The sequence below is a fragment of the Dermacentor variabilis genome, chromosome 1 (genome assembly GCF_050947875.1).
Source record: "Dermacentor variabilis isolate Ectoservices chromosome 1, ASM5094787v1, whole genome shotgun sequence".
Classification (NCBI taxonomy): domain Eukaryota; kingdom Metazoa; phylum Arthropoda; class Arachnida; order Ixodida; family Ixodidae; genus Dermacentor; species Dermacentor variabilis.
Genome location: NC_134568.1, coordinates 145,572,207 through 145,592,363, shown reverse-complemented (window position 1 = coordinate 145,592,363; position 20,157 = coordinate 145,572,207). Strand labels below are relative to the sequence as shown.

The 20,157-nt window shown below is 44.0% G+C and overlaps 1 protein-coding gene across 1 annotated transcript in view; it reads right to left on the bottom strand.

Annotated features, from left to right (window-relative positions):
- Positions 1-1,107: 1,107 nt before the first annotated feature.
- Positions 1,108-20,157, bottom strand: part of LOC142585987 (ATP-binding cassette sub-family A member 2-like) — a 275,223-nt gene continuing 256,173 nt past the window's right edge. Inside the window, exons 48-50 of the mRNA XM_075697164.1 lie at positions 17,457-17,594; positions 3,536-3,718; positions 1,108-2,534 (exon numbers count right to left, since the gene is read on the bottom strand). Coding sequence (XP_075553279.1) covers positions 2,496-2,534; positions 3,536-3,718; positions 17,457-17,594 — 360 coding nt within the window. The 3' untranslated portion in view covers positions 1,108-2,495. The remainder of the gene's footprint in view (positions 2,535-3,535; positions 3,719-17,456; positions 17,595-20,157) is intronic.

The window sequence follows — 20,157 nt, the reverse complement described above, 5'->3', positions numbered from 1 at the left end:
CAGTTGCAAGTCAGCGCTCGTCCGTGTCGTTTTTCCCTGCTTGTCCCCATGAAAACTACACTGTTCTGTTTCAAATATGTCTTACCAACTCGCCCAAACGTCTCTTTTAATGGTCTATATAATTCCTCTGGAGCATGGGGCCTCCTTCTTGTGCTCTGCATTCTTCTGTGAGAATAGCTTTGAGTTTCCACTTCTTTTTGGCCACTCTGTTACATTCGCTCTTGCCTTAAATGAGTACTCTTCGAAGTTATTTTCCAATTGGCATGCTGTGCACGTGCCAGAAACAGTGTCCAACTTCAAACCCTCTCTGAATCCCTTTTCAGCCAGCATTTTAAGATTGCCAAGGCAGCTATCATTCAAAACACCAGAGCTGGCTGAACACACGTGTTCAGCATCTGGGAAGAAGACGCTGTGCCAATTTCTCACTGTGGCCTGGAAAGCCTGGAGTGCGAGTAGCTTTCGCACGTGGTTGGTCACCTGCTGAGCCTGGCTGTGCCCCTCAACATTGTAAAACGATTCTGCTTTCGAAAGCAGTGGCATGTGTTGAACTTCGGGGCCATTTTCACCAGACATAAACGTGTGCACTAGAAATCTTGAAGGGAGCTTAGCACACATCATGTTCTAAAAACGGCGGCCAGAAATTTTGAAGGTGCGAAGCCGCATGTCTTATGCAATCTGGTGACAGTGCAAAGCCTTGTGTCCTGGTAAATCGTAGTCAAGTAACACCTTGTGGGGCAACAGTGCCTTGAATTTCACCTTCTTTGCAGCCACTGTCCAAAGTTTGCTGCTTTTGACTTCATTCATTAGCTTTTGCACATGTACAGTCGACCAAAAAGGTTCACAGAATATGAATACCAGGCTGTGTTGTGAGGCTGCGAATAGAGTCAAGCTTTTTGTCAGATCTCGTGGTTCGTAAAATTCTGTGGTAGACTGCACGTCCTGTCACACCCTTGTTTCCACTGTTTGAGCTTATAAAAAATAGAGAAAAAAAAAACCTTTACAATGATGGTAGCCATTCATACTAAGTTTTTTCCTTGCGCCATGAATGCACTTCCAGAACAATGGTAATGCGCACATTTATTTTACCTGAGGCACCACCAGTCCATCTAAAAATACAAATTCCACTTTATTACTGCACAGATGTGGTTGAAATTTTGCTGCCACATGCTTGAATTGTCGAGGAACCCAAAACTGCAAAAATTCAAAATGTGTTTTTAGGCCAGAAATTGAGATTTTTTTGCACCATGCCACAGATAGTTTAAGCCGCTATCACCATGTGTGACAGACTGATTTGTATTTTCCACCAAGATGGTGTGAGGGGAAGTTGAACTGTGAACCAAAATGTTTTACTTGTGGATCTAAACCTCAAAAAAAAAAAAAAAAAAAAAAAAAATCTATATTGAAACAAAAGTTACATTTATTAAAATTTCTGTACCGAGAGTAATTACTTTTCTCTACAATAGCCACTTTTCTGTTTTATCAACCACCACAATAAACATAGGCCAAAATTACATTTTTTTCTAAATTCAAGTTCATCTTAGAGCCAGTGTGCAATATCCTGGTGCTACTAAAGTTTTAGCACAAAATACACTTTAGGGACAGTTAAAGTGGCTTCAGATTTTCTTACACAGCCAGTTTTTCTAATTATTCTTCTCAAGAATGCCATAATTTGGTCATCTTTAGATTTGTTTTAAAGGAAGAGAAACAAATTCATTGTTTAAAATCACCTTTAAGTGAAACCACTATCGTTACAAAAATGCAAGTCTGCACAAAGCACTTGATTTTCGGCAATCTTTTCCTTCACACATGGTTTCTCACTGTTTGGTAAAATTTAAATGGCCTTCATGTGTCCATAAGGTTTTTTTCAAAAATATTTTCAGAATGCATTTCTTTAGAATTAGTTTTTCAAAACCCACAAAAAAAATTGAAGAAATTTCTGGCTTGTGGGTTTAGTGTGGAATGACCCAACTATTTATATAATATGCATGTATTTAAGCAGCAAGCAATGTTACTCAGTAAAAAGATCACATACAACACACACAGTGTAAGGAAAAGGTAAATGTGACGTTGAAATCTCCAATTGTGCTAGGAGCTGCATGCAAACAGACTGCAATGGCGCAATCCTGTCAACCAATGATGTGAGCGCATCGAAACAAGGGAGGACTCTTGGCAACAGTCCTGAGGCACTGATAATGGCGAGCATGTGTTCAATATCTCTAGTGCATATACATATATATATGTCTTGTGCTGACAAGGATTCTCAGCATGGGTACAGGTTATGACTAGAACATGCAATATGCAGGCCTTGAGAAAGAGTATGTTATGTTTGCAACAACTGTGATGACAGTGAGGTAAACGTAATCACAATGGCAGCGAAACAGCAGCCCTATCGCCTCATGTTCATGCAAGGTAAAACCAGAAACAGAAGTTCAAGAAATGTTAAGGGAAGCAGACGTCACTGCTCTTGATCACCAGCTTCAGACAGCACCTGCCCTTCAGCAGTCCACATCCATGTTGAGGAATGCCAGGTGGCTCTGTTATGGCAGAAAACAATAGATATTAAGATAACCTTTGAAGCTTTTCACTTGCACACACTAGTGAATACTAATACATGCTTTGTACAATTCAATCTTTTTATACCATCTGCCAACAACCAACATCTGCCCTACGCGAAAAGACGTTCTCGGAGCAGCGTTCTAGTTTCTCTGTGTGATTCACAGGCCCACAGTCCGCACTGAACCATGTTTCATTCACACTCACAGGGACATGTCAGTGGGAATGGTCTCGGGTGTTCTACAGGCTGAAAGCCACTTTCTAATCTAACAGCACCTGCTTAGTTGACTCGCTGCCAACTTAAGACAAGAGGCTATTTAAATGGCTTATTATAAATGATATGCAACCGGGCTGGTTCGCTTCGACATTGCATCCTTTTCTACCTCATCCTGAATCAAAATGTGCAACATGTACTGCGAGGCGCACTGCAGTCTCACCCGGTCTCGTGGCTGGGCGATGCAGGCTTTTAGGGTTATCATTGCAATTAGCTTATCAAAGGACATTCTGCAATGAAAGTGACTCGCAACATTCATTTGCAAAAGACAAAAAAAAAATGTTTTTAAAGTAGGCGAGCTTTTGTGTGTTTGACATGGCTTTGGATAAACAAATTGGTAAATTACCGCTTCTCACGATCTCGGGAGATTGTGAGATGTGCGGAGTTTTCAAATAGGCTTCAAAGTGGCATATTTTATATTTCAACTTATCGATATATAGAACTACTTCGCGATCCCCTTCGAGTTCGATATATCCGGGATCGACTGTGTTCGTGAAGGTGGTAGGCCAGTGGCATACAGGTGTTACAAATGACAAGATTTGTGATTGCTATATGGAAATTGTAAGAAACATTACTACAACCAGAAGTAGTAAATCTGCTTCCTACTTACAATACCTGCATGCTCTTCAGCCAAAAGATAACAGATTTAGCTGAAAGGTTCCAAGAACCTATGCCAAAAATAAATCCTTACGGGTGAGATTAGTCTACCTGAGATCTTTGAAGGCGCTCCTCAATATCCTCCTCGTCATCACTGTCTCCAATTGTGTCATCCAGTGGCAGCCCTGGCTGGCTCTTCTTGACTGGAGAGGCTGCTGCTCGTTTGCCGGTTGATGACCAGAACTTTGGCTCCCGTCCTCTTTCAGACTGCTGCTTCACAAAGTTTATAAACACCTAAACATAAAAAGAACAAAATAGAGAATTAATTATTTTTATTAATCTATCTGAACATCAGTATAACCTTTCTGGCTCCAACATTTTTCACTGCTACTGCATTTATACTACCCATCATGAATAATAAGTGTCTTGATGGCATGCCATTTTATTCTATAAGAAGTCTTATGAATTGTTTCTTTTACAGCAAAGTGTTAGAGAAACTAAATGGTGTAGAAAATATCCACCCAAAATGTCCTCGCAGAATGTTACCTTAAGTTCACTGAGAGAACCAATGAAGGCGGTGCAACACAACATGGAATTGATGTTGTGCATGTCAAGAGTACTGTGGGAAATGACAAAGGTTCTGTTAACTTTACCTTAAAGGGGGTCTTAAGCAGTGTGTTGTTTCAGAAATATAATGCATACTGAGATAAAACCTCGTTTAAATAAGGTGTTTTAGCAGAAGCATGCTACAGAAAATTATATATTGCATGTGCTTTGGAGGCACCATGGAAAAATTATCAATATTGTTACGGGGATGTTGGGAGTATAGAAAGAATGTATTTACACAATACAGACAAGCAGAGTCAGTGTAGTTAAATATGGCTGACCAGCAACAACACGCAGCAGCCAGCGTCTTGCGATCTTCTTCTTCCTTCCTCTTCTTTTAATCTTCCGTAACAGGACCCCCGGGTGCTGAATCACCGTCTTGGCGTATGGTAGGCAAAGAATTGCGAGCGAAGTATCGCTTAAGTTGCGAAACGCGCACAATGTCAACAGACGTCAGACTTGAGGATGGATCAAACTGTAATGGCAAAATCTCGCAATTGACTTTTGTTAACTTGACATATGACTTCATAAGGCACTATGTAGTGAGAGAGAAGCTTCTAGGAGAGGCTGACCCGACGACAAGGTGACCAAAGGAGCACCCAAGCTCCTGGGGCGAACATAACATTGTGATGGCACCGATCATAACGCTCTTTTTGTATATGCTGCGAGGCTAATAAACGACATCGGGTGACTTGACGCGCCATGTGAGCGGGATCGATGACTTCAAGAGTGTACTGAGTTGCAACATGTGGCACAGAAGGGAGGATGGTGTCAAACGGCAATGTGGGGTCGCAACCATACAAAAGATAAAAGGGTGAATATCCTGCGATGTCATGTCGGGACGACTTATACGTGAATGTCACATAGACCAGTGTGGCGTCCCAGTCGCGGTGATCGTTGGAGATTTACATCAACAGCATCTCTATGAGTGTTCAGTTAAGACGTTCTGTAAGAACGTTCGTTTGTGGGTGGTAGACGGTGGACAGCTTGTGCTCAGCAGCACAAGAGCGGAGGAGGTCGTCAACAACTCCAGACAAGAACGAGCGGCCACGGTTTGTAACTGTCGAGGTGCAATGCGGTGGAGAATGAAGTTGTGGAGGAGAAAATCGGCGACGTCTGTTGTGCAACTAGTCGGCAACGCCTTTGTTATCGCGAAGTGTGTCGCATAATCAGTAGTGACGGCGATCCACTTATTCCCTCTAGACATCATCGAAAAAAAGCCAAGCAGGTCAAGGCCTATGCGAAAGAAAGGTTCAGAGGGAACTTCAATTGGATGAAGTCGTCCGACAGGTGGCAGGGGAGGTTTCTTCCGGCGCTGACACAATTCGCAAGTTGCGACATAACGACTCAAAGAGCAGTGGAGACCCGGGCAGAAGAGCCGGCGTCATATGCAGTTGTATGTATGCGAAACTCCAAGGTGTCGCGCCGTCGGTGCATCGTGAAGTTGTTCGAGAGCGATGGATCGCAGATGACGAGGAAGGACAAGGAGCAGCTTAGGGCTATCAGGGTTGACATTGCGGCGGTAGAGGATGCCATTGTGCAGCACGAACATGCGGCACATGCCGTCGGTGCTGCCAGATTGCACTCTGGCAATGATGAACTGTAAGAATTCGCCGCCTTGTTGTTCAGCGCGCATGTCGGTCATGTCAGTAAAAGCCATCACACGGGTCACTGAATCATGTGCAGCAGGATCAGGAGGATCCACGGCGTGATGAGAGAGGCAGTCAGCATCCTTGTGGAGGCTTCCATATTTGTGATTGACAATAAATGAAAATTCCTGCAGCCGCAAAGCCCAGCGACCCAGCCGTCCTGTCAGGTCCCAGAGGGAAGACAGCCAGCAGAGTGTGTGGTGGTCTGTAATGACTGAAAACGTGTGGCCGTACAAATATGGCCGGAACATGGCGACAGCCCAAACTAAAGCCAAGCACTCCTGCTCAGTGATGGAGTAATTTCTCTCTTAATTTCTCTCTTTCTCTCAATTTTTCTCTTAAGCTATCACGCACTTGGCACCATTCTGTTGTTGGGCGAGAACAGTGCCGATTCCATGACTGCTTGCGTCAATGTGGACTTCGATCGGTGCAGATGGATCAAACTGGGCAAGTATGGGTGGTCAGAAACCCAATGAGAGCGGCGAACGCATGAGCCTGCTCCGGGTGCCATGAGAATGGCGTGTTCTTCTTTAGAAGATCTATCAAAGGTGGAGCAACGTCGGCGAAGTTTTTGATGGAACGGCGAAAGCACAAACACAGGCCGATGAAGTAGAGCACGTCAGAAGCAGAATGTGGCACAGAGAAACTGAGAATGGCACAAATTTTTTCCGGATCTGGTTGTACACCGGATGCGTCAACGAGGTGTCCCAACATGGTAATCTGACGGCACCCGAATTAACATTTCGTGAAGTTCAGTTGCAGGCCAGCTTTTTGGAAAATCGCAAGAATGGCAGCGAGTCGGGTAAGGTGGCTGCCAAACGTGGGAGAAAAAACAATAACGATCATCAAGGCAACAAAGATAGGTGATCCATTTGTAGCTTCGCAGAAGAGAGTCCATCATACGTTCAAATGTCGCAGGAGCATTGTAGAGGCCAAAGGGCATGACTTTGAACTGATATAAACCATTTGGTGTGATGAAGGCCATCTTCTCGTGGTCCATTTCATCAACTGAAATTTGCCAGTAGCCGGATCGAAGATCGATGGACGAGAAGTATTTAGCTCCGTGTAAGCAGGTCAAGGTGTCATCAATGCGTGGTAGCGGGTAGACGTCTTTCGCGTGGTCTTGTTTAGGTGCCGATAATCGATGCAAAAATGCCAGGTACCATCTTTTTTTTTTCTCACAAAGATGATAGGCGAAGCCCAAGGGCTGGCTGATGGTTCGATGACCCCTTTGCGTAGCATTTTGTCCACTTCTGATTGGATGACTACGTTCAGCATGCGATACACAATAGGGACACCGACGAATAGGATTTGTGTCTCCAGTGTTTATACAGTGGTGAACAACAGATGTTTGGTCGAAAGGCCTGTCGCCGAAATCAAAGATGTCACTGTACGATTCGAGCAGGAGATGTATGTCCGAGGCTTGTGGAGAGGTGAGGTCAGGTGCAAGCATTTTCGTGAAGTCATCCATTAAGGAACCAGAGCATTGAGCTGTAATTGGTGCTAATAAACCACTCTTGGCATTCAGACTCTCAATGTCAAATTCAGAATTATTAGAAATACTGGCCAAGAACATGCTGGCCGGAAGCACTTGAGGGCACAGGCTGAAATTCAGAAATGGTAGAACGACATCGTTATTGGTAACCATAACCAGCGTATGTGGAACAGCAACATTCCGGTTTAAAAACATGTCGACGATGGGGGGAAGCACATATTCACCATCAGGAACCTGTGGTTGGGCGGTCAAAGTGACGTAACTGCCTTGCGTGACATACGCACATCGTGAAGCGAGCACAAGTGCAGTGGGGCGGTGCTCGGAGCATCGGCGAGTTGAGGCAGTTTTAACTGAAGAACGCCAGTTGCACAGTCGATGAGACAAGAATGATTGGATAAAAAGTCCAATCCAAGGATAACGTCGTGATGGCAGCTGTCGATCACAGCAAAGAGAACAGAAGTAGGGCGGCCGGCTATACTTAAACGCGCAGTACACATTCCAAGAACAACCAGCACGCCGCCGTCGGCAACACGAAGCACTCTGGCAGCTACTGGGGGGGAGGACCTTCTTTAAACGTCTACGTAGGCTAGCACTCATCACAGGTACGTGGGCTCCAGTGTCAACGAGTGCTTGGACAAATATGCCATCTATTTTAACATCAATTACACTTCTCTTTGTGAGCAGACAGAGGATTTGCTGCAGTAGTAGGCAATGCAGCACCACCTACCTCCAAGGGCTGCAGTTCTTAGTTTTTCGAAAGGATGCGGCCAAAAGCCAGAGGGGACGAAAAGTGAAGTGGCTGCGGTGAATGGGAAGATGGGTGACGTGTTTGTGGTGAATGAGACTGGTGTCTGTGCGGCGATGGTGAGCGACTGTACCACGTGTTCCTAGCAGAGTTGTCGGTGCTGTTAGACTCGGTGGTGGGCGAAACATTGCGGGCATTTCCATCAATACAGCTCAGGTTGGTCAGCGTGCGAAGTGTTGAGGGCCACGAGTTTGACAGTATCGGGCGACATGACCAATGCGGCGACAGGTGAAATATATCGGCTGGTCGTCCGCAGTTCTCTGCTCAGTCGGGTTGCGATAACGTGGAGAGAAGCGGCGGGGTGGAGTGAAAATATAAGGGCGTTCGTTAGCTCTGGGATTGGCGACAGCACAGACAGAATGTAAACAAATGGTTTCAAGTTCCTGGCGTACGATGGCTTGTACAAGGGGAACTGAAAAAGGGGTAGCATCAGGGCTGCATGAACAGAAAGCTGCGGGTGCCATCGCATCCAGTTCACGTCGAACGATTCGCACCACGTCCTCCGATGGTGATGCATGCTGCTGTGCGGGTTAATCTTCACACGTCAACATTGCGGCAGTATTGGGAAGTCTGGCGAATGGTTGTAAGATGCGTTGGCTTTTGGCCTGCTCAAATTCTCGGCACTCTTTGATGATAGCATCATCTGTAGAGCAGCTTTTGCACATGAGCAGATTAAAGGCGTCGTTAGCAATGCCCTTCAGTATGTGCCCGACCTTCTGAGCTTCTGTGACGTTGTGATCGGTTTTACGACAAAGCGCCAGCATGTCCTGGATGTACTAGACATAGGACTCCATGGGGGATTGGGCACGGAAAGCCAGTTCCTGCTTTGCGGCAATCTTACGGCCGGCTGGTTTGCCAAACAACTCTGTCAACTTCTCTTTGCATAGGTCCCAGCTGGTTAGTTCCTCTTTGTTGTTTTCGTACTACACCTTTGCCGTGCCTCTTAGGTAGAACAACAGGTTAGCTAGCATAAGCACAGGGCCCCATCTGTTGGTTCCACTCACGCGTTCGTACATAGTGTTCATAATGTTCATAATGTGTACATAATGTTCGAAAACATTTCAACTTGAAACTTTGTATGCATATACTGTAGACCTTTTACTGGGTGCACAAGATATTTGAAGACACAGCTTTGAATCACCAAAGACATTAACCTTATCATTCTATCTGTCCAGGCACTTAACTTCCTCTTCACTAGCCCCTCTGTCTCCAATCTAACACATTTACTCTAGGGTACCAGCTTCCAGTCTGACGCAGAAGATGAAGTCATACTCTGCCCTCATCAGTTTACACGCAGACCAGAGAGAGTTCAAGACTGTGGTCTTCTTAAATGTTGACAAATCCCTTCTTTTTGGGGTGAAAACAGTTTATAGTCAATTGCCATCTGTGACAAAGGAAAATTAGAGCTGCCAATGGTAAGACACTATTCAGATGGTTGAGTTTCTCCAGTAGGTAGAGGCCATGAGTGAGAACTCTGAAAAACCATTTATGGTCATTGTGGAGCCGCTTCAAGTGGTGAAGTCAATAGCCAAGCTTTCTGTGCACGATGTCATTAGGCGCCACTCCTAAGTCACGGATTTGATAATTCACACATGGCCGGCGCAAGAAAACAGTGACTGGCTGTCGATTTTTGTGGCCACAACACAAGGTGCCGTCTTAGTTCCCAATATAAACCTGCTACGCTGCTATGTATGATGAGTGTCACTGAGAGGATGACCAACAAAAAGCCACAAAATGCTAAAAACTCACTAAAGAATGCTATTGTTGAAGCATTTCCCAACATCAACATGCACTATCTGAGGCAAGCTTACAGCCATTATCGAAGCTGAATTCAGTCAACAATTGAGGCTAAAGATGATTTTATTCAACAGCCTTAGAAAACAGCAGTAAAGGAGGCAATATAAAAAATTTGTAACAAATCTATTGATTCTTGAAATATCTTTAAAATTCATGAAGTCCTCATTATGTCCTCAAGTACTTCGTGCAGTCAGTATACTTAGAATCGACCAGTGAGCGTATTGAAGTTCATAAGTTTTAATTTGGGAGCATTAATTTGAATTGGTTTTGCAGTCAAGGCTGCCAGCATTGGCGCAACAGTTGTGGGCTCTGTGTGGTGTGCAGAGGTGGTGACAAGACGGCATGAAGGGCTGTGAAAAAGTTCTACAGGAACCAGAATCGTGCCTTTAGAGGGAAATGCTCCGTGGCTGCAACAAGAAGTAGACCGGGCGCTGTCGGTATCGTACTGAGAATGCTAGAGGGAAGTCTGGCACTAACATTCTGTGCAAGTGCCAGTACGGCTGTTCAGCCAACATAGCAGACGTAGATTTGTCTAAACTTCGCCCTTCTGGCTTCAAAAGACTTTGCAGATTCTTAAATTGACTTTCTTGAAGCTCATTTTTCATTGCAAGTTTGTTGTATGCAGACAATGTGCCTCATCTATTTTGTAATTTCTGCCATTTGATGGTTTCCAGAATAAAAACAGAAATAATTGTTCAGAATATCTAATATAGTTACACACATGGTTGGTGTTGCTTCCAAAACGTCATATAGAGTAATCTACATGCATACAGAGAAATGCACCAGAAATAACACAATGAAAGGAATTAGTTGTGAATTTAAAACAATATATTGCACCAAAGAAATGTTTCGAAGCTAGAATGCAGCACAACTGAACCACAAATAACAATAGCGGAAGCTGCAATGTGCTTTGTTAATGGATCCATGCCAAATCATACAAAATGCTGAATGACTGTAGTGCCAGATTTATTTATTTTTATAAATAAAATAATCTCATAATCTTTGTATGAAACTCCATTCCTTGTATAGGGCATTTCTGCTTCACCAGAGTTTAATTTTCATTTATGGAAGATCATGAAAGTCTATTGTTTTTTTTAATTGTTCCTGGGCTTGGCAATATAAAACATCACTTTTCAGATGATGAAAGCATGGAAAAATGAAAAATGGAAATGCTCCAAGCACATTTGTTACAGAGGGCTCTTTGTCTGGGTGAAGAAGTAAAGTGTGATTAACTTCCTTACTTGGTACTTTATGAAGCTAAAAGAGCAAACTGATGAGAAAAGCAAAGTATAAATCAGCACTTTTTACTCTCACTAAAAGTGGCAAAAAATGTGACAGTGCAAATGCAGCCAATTACACTATCATGAAAAGTTCCCCCTGTAACAATTGGGGTGTTGGAAAGAAATGTTTTTCGTCCCGATTTTAGTTTCGTTTCACTGAAAAACATTCCGTTCCGGTTCTGCTCTGGAATGAAAAAAAAAAAAATATTCACTACGGTTCACAACGGTTTTGGGTCACATGCAAAAATTTTCAAAGGAAAGTAATAATAAAAACATTGTATTTAATTTTCTCAATAAGTGAATTAGGAATTCTGAGATCATGCTTAGTGCCTTGAGTCAAGGCATTGAGCAGGATCTTAGAAGCAGCACATTATCAAGTGTACTCACCAAAATGAGAGATCACTGTTCCGATAAACTAATTTCAATGAACATAAAGTAACGATAAAACTTTGGTAGCAAAGCGTTGTACCCATAGAAAACAAAATGATAAGCTCTTCAGCGTGCAAGCCCTGGGTTTTGCTACGATACCGATCTGCTAGTACCCCAAGCAACAGGCTTAGATTAGTGGAGCGCTGGACCGCCTATCACTCGCACTATCCCTGCCCGAGATACGCACTTATGTGGACCCCTGACATACGCACTAATTCTGACGTTGCCTGATGTCGGTAGTTTCAGATTGTCAACTTTCCCCTTGAACCAAAAACCGATAAAAAACAGTCAGGTGTCACTCCGAAACAAAATAATAAATAATGTTTTGCTTACGGTTTGTTCTGATCAAAAATATCGTTTTTTTTTTGCTCGTTTTTGTTCCATTTCGGCACACTGATAACAACTCTAGATTCTAGTAATTCACACGATAACATCTTAATATTCTGTAGACATGCACTTGAGCAAAAATTTTCAATGGGGGAAATCAATTAATTCCACCTTATTCCAATTGTCCGTGCTTTTACACAAAATGTCCAGAAGAATCTCCTGAAATTTTTAGATTACTGGAAACAAAATAAAAACAAGACATAGCTACTCGACACAACAGTTTACAAATGACCACTTTAGGTGGTGAACAGTTAATTATCATTGCTAGATCTATCACGAATTGCCTAATGCACCCAGACATATCTGCAGGTGCGTGAAACCCCTTTCGTGTTCGTTTATCATGTTGCCATTTATTGCACTTATTGAAGGAATTGTGTTTGCTTCAAACCTTGGAAGATTTTTGTGTGAAGTTCTGAGAAAAAGTATGAAGTTATGTCTAATCCTCAAATGTCTGAAAGCCATATACAGTCAAACTCAATTAAACTGAACTCAGGTGAATTGAATTAACCTTTATGTTGAAAAATTTTCAAACACTACAATGCTTTAAGGTCAACGCATAGACAGATTTAGGGCTACATAAAACAAACATATCTGGAACACTTGATCGACCGAACTCCAGGCAGCGCAAAATGCCCCAAGATGTTGGCTTTCCCACACTATGACATTGGAAAGTGGCTTTCTCACATGCATGCTGGGAGAGTGGGTGGCATGGCTAGGAGGAGCACCGCGCGGAGTGGCTAGAATGTACCACTTGCCATCACGAGCTTTGGTACTTTTAACGCAATAGCGTTAAGGAGCCTGTGTCGCAGAAAATCCGGCATGGGCATCCCACATCGGAGTCCGGCGTCGGATGTCGTTTCGGCAAGAAGATTTTCGGACCATGTATACCCTGGCCTTCCATGTGACGCAAGGACTTGACTGAACTAATTGAATTTCAAAAGCTAAAATATGTGGAAAAATCGTAAACTACGGCTTACACACAACCTACAGACATGTTAGCTCTCGGATTGTAATTTGAATATACGAGAAAACGTAATTCTGCTACACGAAAACTCAAACCCCTTTTACAACGTTTCTACAATGCACAGACCGGAGACAGCATCCACCATTTGTGCATGCAGGCGCATAAATATTTCAGAGTCCACGGAGCGGTGTGACCACTTCCTTGAAACACTTCCAGATGGCGCTCGCCTCCGCCAGATATTTATTTATTTATCTATTTGTTTATTTATTCGATTTATTAGAGTTCAATATATGCAGGCTTGATTGTTTCATAAGTAAGTTTTACTGCAAGTTACACAATAAATGCAGCAGTGGCGTAGAGGTAGACCATCCGCCTCGCGTGCAAGAGGACTGTGGTTCGAATCCCGGTGCTGCACAATTTTCCACCGGATTAAACAAAAGAAAAAAAATGCGTGTTGATAAAATTGAATAAACAGGCCTGGAGTGTGGCCTGATCCCGGTGACCAGAACCGGTAACGCGCTCCCTCACCAGAGCAGGATTGGCCACCCTAGTGCAGTACTTGGCCACAACCTCCTATATGAATACAACAATCAAACCCCGGCCCTCAGTCCCCAGCAGCTGCGAAGCAACTGACCACGGCGTCGGTCAGACCTGTGACGCAGCAGAGGGTGCTAAGAATCCCTGGATCCGGACAGGCCGCCATTAGAATCTGAACCTGGCAATGTTTAACGCTAGAATGTTATCTAGTGAGGTGAGTCTAGCAGTGCTATTGGAGGAATTAGAGGGCAGTAAATGGGATATAATAGGGCTCAGTGAAGTTAGGAGGACAAATGAAGCATATATAGTGCTAAAAAGTGGGCACGTCCTGTGCTACCAGGGCTTAGCGGAGAGACGAGAACTAGGAGTCGGATTCCTGATTAATAAGGATATAGCTGGTAACATACAGGAATTCTATAGCATTAACGATAGGGTAGCAGGTCTTGTTGTGAAACTTAATAAGAGGTACAAATTGAAGGTTGTACAGGTCTACGCCCTTACATCCAGTCATGATGACCAGGAAGTCGAAACCTTCTATGAAGACGTGGAATCGGCGATGGGTAAAGTCAAAACAAAATACACTATACTGATGGGCGACTTCAATGCCAAGGTAGGCAAGAAGCAGGCTGGAGACAAGTCAGTGGGGGAATATGGCATAGGCACTAGGAATAGCAGGGGAGAGTTATTAGTAGACTTTGCAGGACAGAATAATATGTGGATAATGAATACCTTCTTCCGCAAGCGGGATAGCCAAAAGTGGACGTGGAGGAGCCCGAATGGCAAGACTAAAGATGAAATAGACTTTATACTCAGCGCTAACCCTGGCATCATACAAGATGTAGACGTGCTTGGCAAGGTGCGCTGCAGTGACCATAGGATGGTAAGAACTCGAATTAGCCTAGACTTGAGGAGGGAACGGAAGAAACTGGTACATAAGAAGCCGATCAATGAGTTAGCGGTAAGAGGGAAAATAGAGGAATTCCGGATCAAGCTACAGAACCGGTATTCGGCTTTAACTCAGGATGAGGACCTTAGCATTGAAACAATGAATGACAATCTTATGGGCATCATTAAGGAGTGTGCAACAGTAGTCGGTGGTAACTCCGTTAGACAGGATACCAGTAAGCTATCGCAGGAGACGAAAGATCTGATCTAGAAACGCCAATGTATGAAAGCCTCTAACCTTACAGCTAGAATAGAACTGGCAGAACTTTCGAAGTTAATCAACAAACGTAAGACAGCTGACATAAGGAAGTATAATATGGATAGAATTGAACATGCCCTCAGGAATGGAGGAAGCCTAAAAGCAGTGAAGAAGAAACTTGGAATAGGCAAGAATTAGATGTATGCGTTAAGAGACAAAGCCGGCAATATCATTACTAATATGGATGAGACTGTTCAAGTGGCTGAGGAGTTCTATAGAGATTTATGCAGTACCAGTGGCATCCACGACGATAATGGAATGTGAGAAGCTTGTTTGCAGCTTCCCATCGACGGTCGTCACATTGCCCTCTGGAGCTCCCTAGGCGTCGGCATAATACCACCTTGACAGCTGTAATTATCTGTGACCCCCCCGCAAAAGCATTGCTGAAACTGCCGCACTTACCTTTCTACTAATGTATAACACAGCCCAGAGGGGAGATAGAATGGTAGAGAGGAGGCAAGGAGATAAGGTAGAGAATGGGCAGAACCAACACAGCCACGAAACAAGTGAATGACAGCCTTGCCATTCTTTGCTTGCATTTCCCATACATGGGGGAAGGGTGAGAGAGGGAAAAGGTGAAGTGAAAAGGCGAGGAAACGCTACTAATAGACACGACAGTGGTTGCAGAAAAACTGGATAAATTTAAGTTCATGGTACGGTGCGGTACGTTTCTGCTATTTTGAAAAAATAAACACCATGCAAATTTGTCAAGCGGGCAAATGATGCAGGGTGTGCGGATGCAAAGCCACATTAAAGCACCATAGCATCTAAGCGACACTACAGAAGTGGTCGCACATCAAATCAACTTATGGGCCCGTGATGGTAGTCTTGGGGTTATGACATTGCTCGAGGTCGCAGGTTCGATTCAAACCACGGCAGTCATATTTCAACGGGGGTGAAATACAAAAACGCTTGTATACTTAGATTAAGGCGCTCATTAAAGAACCCCAGGGGATCAAAATTAATTCGTAGTCTGCTACTATGGCGTGCCTCATAATCCAATTTTGATTTTAGCATGTAAAGCCCTATAATTCAATTAAAGTTTGACACTTCTGCCACGATGTAATGCGCCGTGTGAGGCAATGACAATGTTCATCTTCTCGGAGGGTATGAACAATGGCACATAACAATGCCTCAAGCAAACATGTCTCACTGTGTGCTACTCAGACAAACAGCAGTATTGCATGCAAGGCAATGTTTACCATCATTTTACCACTCTTGTATATTACTAAATGCTGAAGAAACTAAAAATTTGCTGTCAAGGACACCACTAATTATCGTAAATAAAAGCAAACAGCATAGAAAGCTTTGCTTATGTCAATTCCCACAGTGCATGGGGTCCGCATAATTTTTTTCCCTCTGAAACTAATGGATTAGTGATGTTCTGTTGCAGTGAATACCAATGAGGTTCTCAGCTTAATAATGGACATGTATTTTGTGGCGATCTTTTATTTATTGCACAGAAAGTTTTTTTCATTTGTTTTTCAGTTTTTAATATACAGAAGGGCTAAACCAACTTTATGGCAGTACGGCCATCACCTCCTCTATTTTGTCAATGCCAGTGCAATCACTCGCTCCCCAATGGGAGCCATCGGTGTGCCTTAGTTCAGTGAGTTGCCGTGATGCGACGCTACCCAGATGGTATGACTGCTGGTGTCACGCGTGCGTCTGAGCGCACGCTGCTGTCGTTAGGGTGGAAAAGTGGAAGATGCTCTGTTCCTGCATCTCTCAGGTTATCATGCGTCAGTCAGTCTTCCTCCGACTTCCATCATGAGGCACCACCTGGATGGTACTCTCCCCTGCGACTGTAAAGCAGGCGTGAACGCTAGCCAACAGGGGAGAGTAGGAAAGGATGATAGGAGAGGGTGGTGAACGGTTGGACGCATCAGGCTGGCATTGAAAAAAGTAGAGGAGGCGCTGGCATGGCTAATGAGGCCAATCTGCGAGAAATACGAAAGGACTGCTCCACGCGTAGCTGGTGCCAACAGTAAAGAGCAGGCACCGTCAGCACCATTTTATTGTCAGGTTTGGCGTGATTTGCCACCTGTCAAAGAATCTGAAATCTGGAGGGTCATGGCAAGTTCATGCAACACTCGCTACCCCCTCCTCCTTTCTTCTCAGTCTCTCACTTTCATTTGAGAGGTGGTTTGTCAGCTTTCCAAGCGATGTACATAGCTTCTGCGAATAATCTGCGTCGATTCAGCACCAAACTGTAACTTAGATGCCAACGTATGATAAAGCAGCACCAATTAGGCCCAACGGCCATGGCGAAAATTTGCCGCTGGTAGACGTGGTAACGGGCCACAAACTGTTGCGGAATAGACTGCCTGTGTACCTACAGAGACGGCCCCGGCCAATGAAGCACCATTCTGCAAACTGCGGCAGTCAGACACTGTGTGTGTGTGTGTATGGTTACCGCATCGGGCGGACATCGGGGAGTGCTCAAAGTGACAAAGCCCGCTACCGCATCAGCCAGGGTCGCCCGTTCGAGGCACGCTTGGCACTCCTTTTGCACCAAAAATGCAGTGAAATGCTTGCTTGGGTGGCATCGAGCATGAGGTTCTCTGCGGTGCATGCGACATGTGCATGGGCCTCTACACTGAATATACCGAATATGTCGAATATTAGAAAAATCGAATTCTAGTACATATTGGATTCACAAACCAAATTATTTGAACACTCACTACTCCATTCGGTGTTATTTGGGTATTTGCACACCCCTAACAAAAATAACACACACGCAAGCACCATTCATGCTGTACGTCTCACATGCTTTGTTTCATGTGTAAAGATGCCATCAACAATATCTGAAAGATGTATTAATGATCAGAAATGTAGTCCACTCAGACAAAAATAAGACACATAAAAGCATCACTTACATTGTCTAAAGTGTTTTGGCACACAGAATACTCCTCTATGGGGAGTTCTACAAGGGCTTGTTCCATCTGGCAGAATACATAAGCCAGGGATATGTTCTCCGACTTCAAGTCATACTGAAGCATGTTGAAATGCTGCTCCTGCAATCATGACAATAATTTGATGTGTCACCAACACCATTAATAACATGCTATACCACTATGGTGAATGCTAGTGACATCACAGGAAACTTTATATGGTTTTAAAGCATTTATATTCTCAATAAAGCTAATATTAAACACAAATACTGGTTGATAAAATCGTACACTAGAACCCTGTTGATACATTTTCTAGAGGCCCACAGAAAAAGAACATATGATCCGGGAAAACATAGCATTCAGTAATGCTTGCGGCAGCACTACTGGTGAGACAAAAAGCTACTTTCACACAAAACCTTATTTGAAGTTGACTATCGAAACAAACTATACAAAACCAACTCAGTAAAGGTTGTTATTGTTGCCTGGTAATTAAGAAAGAACATTCAACACTTTTTTTGGAGTGGTCATAATCGTGAATCATACAAAATGAAGCTTGTGATTTCCATCTGGTGCTTGGGTCAAGTCTGTAATAACACTCACAGCCCCTTTTCACTTTCCGCACAGCCTTGTATATAGAAGTAACTGCGCAAGTTATCGAAGGTCACGAGATAGCATTTGCAAATGTGGCTGTCCCTTCGTGCCTTTGTACATGCTCTCTTGGCTTTAGGCTTTGTGGGCCACATTGAGATCGCTGACTGGCGAGAACCTGAAAACAGTGACAGCGATCCTTCTGCATTGCATGGCAGCTTATACAAAATCACCATTTTCAGAGTTGACATGCAGTGGTTAAATGTAGGTGCTGCTGACAGACGGTGTCGCATCGGTGGTGCACTGTTGCAGTTTTTGCATGTAACAACTGGAAAGAGAAATGTAACAAACAGATAGCTAACACTTATGGCCCTATTCACATAACCCTATAGAAACTAAATGGGACTGGTGCTTCAAAGCATAAGAACAGGGCAAACACAACAGGAACATGTCAATAAGGCTCTGCAGTACTTCTATATTTTTCAAAGCGATGAAGTCAAGTGGGCGCACTACCAGACTCCACTCAATTGCCTCTGCTGGAGCCAGGGCAGCATTTTAGCTTCTGCTGCTAGCACAAGCATTGTGCTGTGGGGTCTCAAGTGTGCTCTTTAGGACAAAGGAACGACAGCACAGTAGTGAAAACAAACCAAAGGTAATTTATTTACCTTTTATACACCAATGCCTACTAGACAACTTACAACTAATGGAACATGCTGGTGGATGCTGATGAATTGAGGAAGTCCGACTCACTACAACAAGATATCTAATGAATATGTTCGCCCATTCCTGGACAGCAACGCCTAAGTCATTCACGGGTGAAGTCTTGCGAATGACTTATAGTTCCCATAGTCCAAGAGGAGAAGGTCACTACCTTGTGCATCCAAGTATCGCCGACATCAAGTGACGTTAGCAGCGGATGATGCGCCATCTCTCATACAATCACACAACTACCAACACTGGCACCGCATGTGTGCTATGCAGAGAAGCCGGATTCCAGGAGACATGAGAGCCATGCAAGGAACACAACAACAGGAGATGCGAGAGTTGAACGTCCTTACAGCGTGAACACACATTAGCATTCCTGCTGAGCAACTGTGTGGATACGACACCGTGGTGCATACACTAGTCTGAGCAGAACAATAACTGTCAAGATAAATCTATTTAACACTTTTTTTTTGGGTGCTGAGAAACGTCAATATTTTTCCACTGGAATCATCTCATGCACCATCAAGGTGCGACACCAGCAACGGCACTGCTGGCATTCGTGTCAGTAGTGTGACACCTGCCAGGGTGCTGTTTCTGCTGCACAGGAGCAGTTGTCTCACGTGCTGCACCACGCTATGTTGCCTCCACGTATAATTAGAACATCATGTGAGGAGCTAGAGCGCAATGCTAAATCTCACTATCACTTTCAATGGGCCTTCGCCTTTGGGCAAAACTGCTAACTATTTTAATGCGACAGCGTTAAGAGACCCGTGTCGCTGAAAATCCGGCATCGGCGTCCCGCAATGGCGCCCAGCGTCCAGTGTTAAACGTCGTTTCGGCAAAAAAAATTTTTGAGCCACCTATACCCAGGCTCTCCAGGTGGCGCGAGGAAGGTACTAATTGAATTTCTCAAGCTAAAATACGCAGAAAAATCGTAAAGTATGACTTACACACAACCTACAGACATGATAGCGTCGAACTGTAAATTGACTATATGAGAAAGCATGAGTTTGATGTAATAGTTCTGCAGAAACCCACAAGATGGAGAGAAGTAATTACTAAAGGGAAAATCAGACATCCACCCATTTATAACAATTGCTACAAAGGAAACCCAAACGCTTTTGTAGCAATTGCTACGAACGGGTGGATGTCTAATTTTCCCTTTAGTAATGATGAAACATATTTCTGCTATGTGAAAACTAAAAGAAACCCCTTTTCCAGAGTTTCTACCATTCATAGAGCGGCAATGGCATCCGTCATTTGTGCACCCCGGCGCGTGAGTATCTCGGGAACCACGGAGCAGTGCGCCCAGTTCTTTACAATACCTTTAGATGGCGCTTGCCTCCGCTGCATCGCGGCCCACGCAAGAGGCCACGTTTCTACCAGAAAGCCC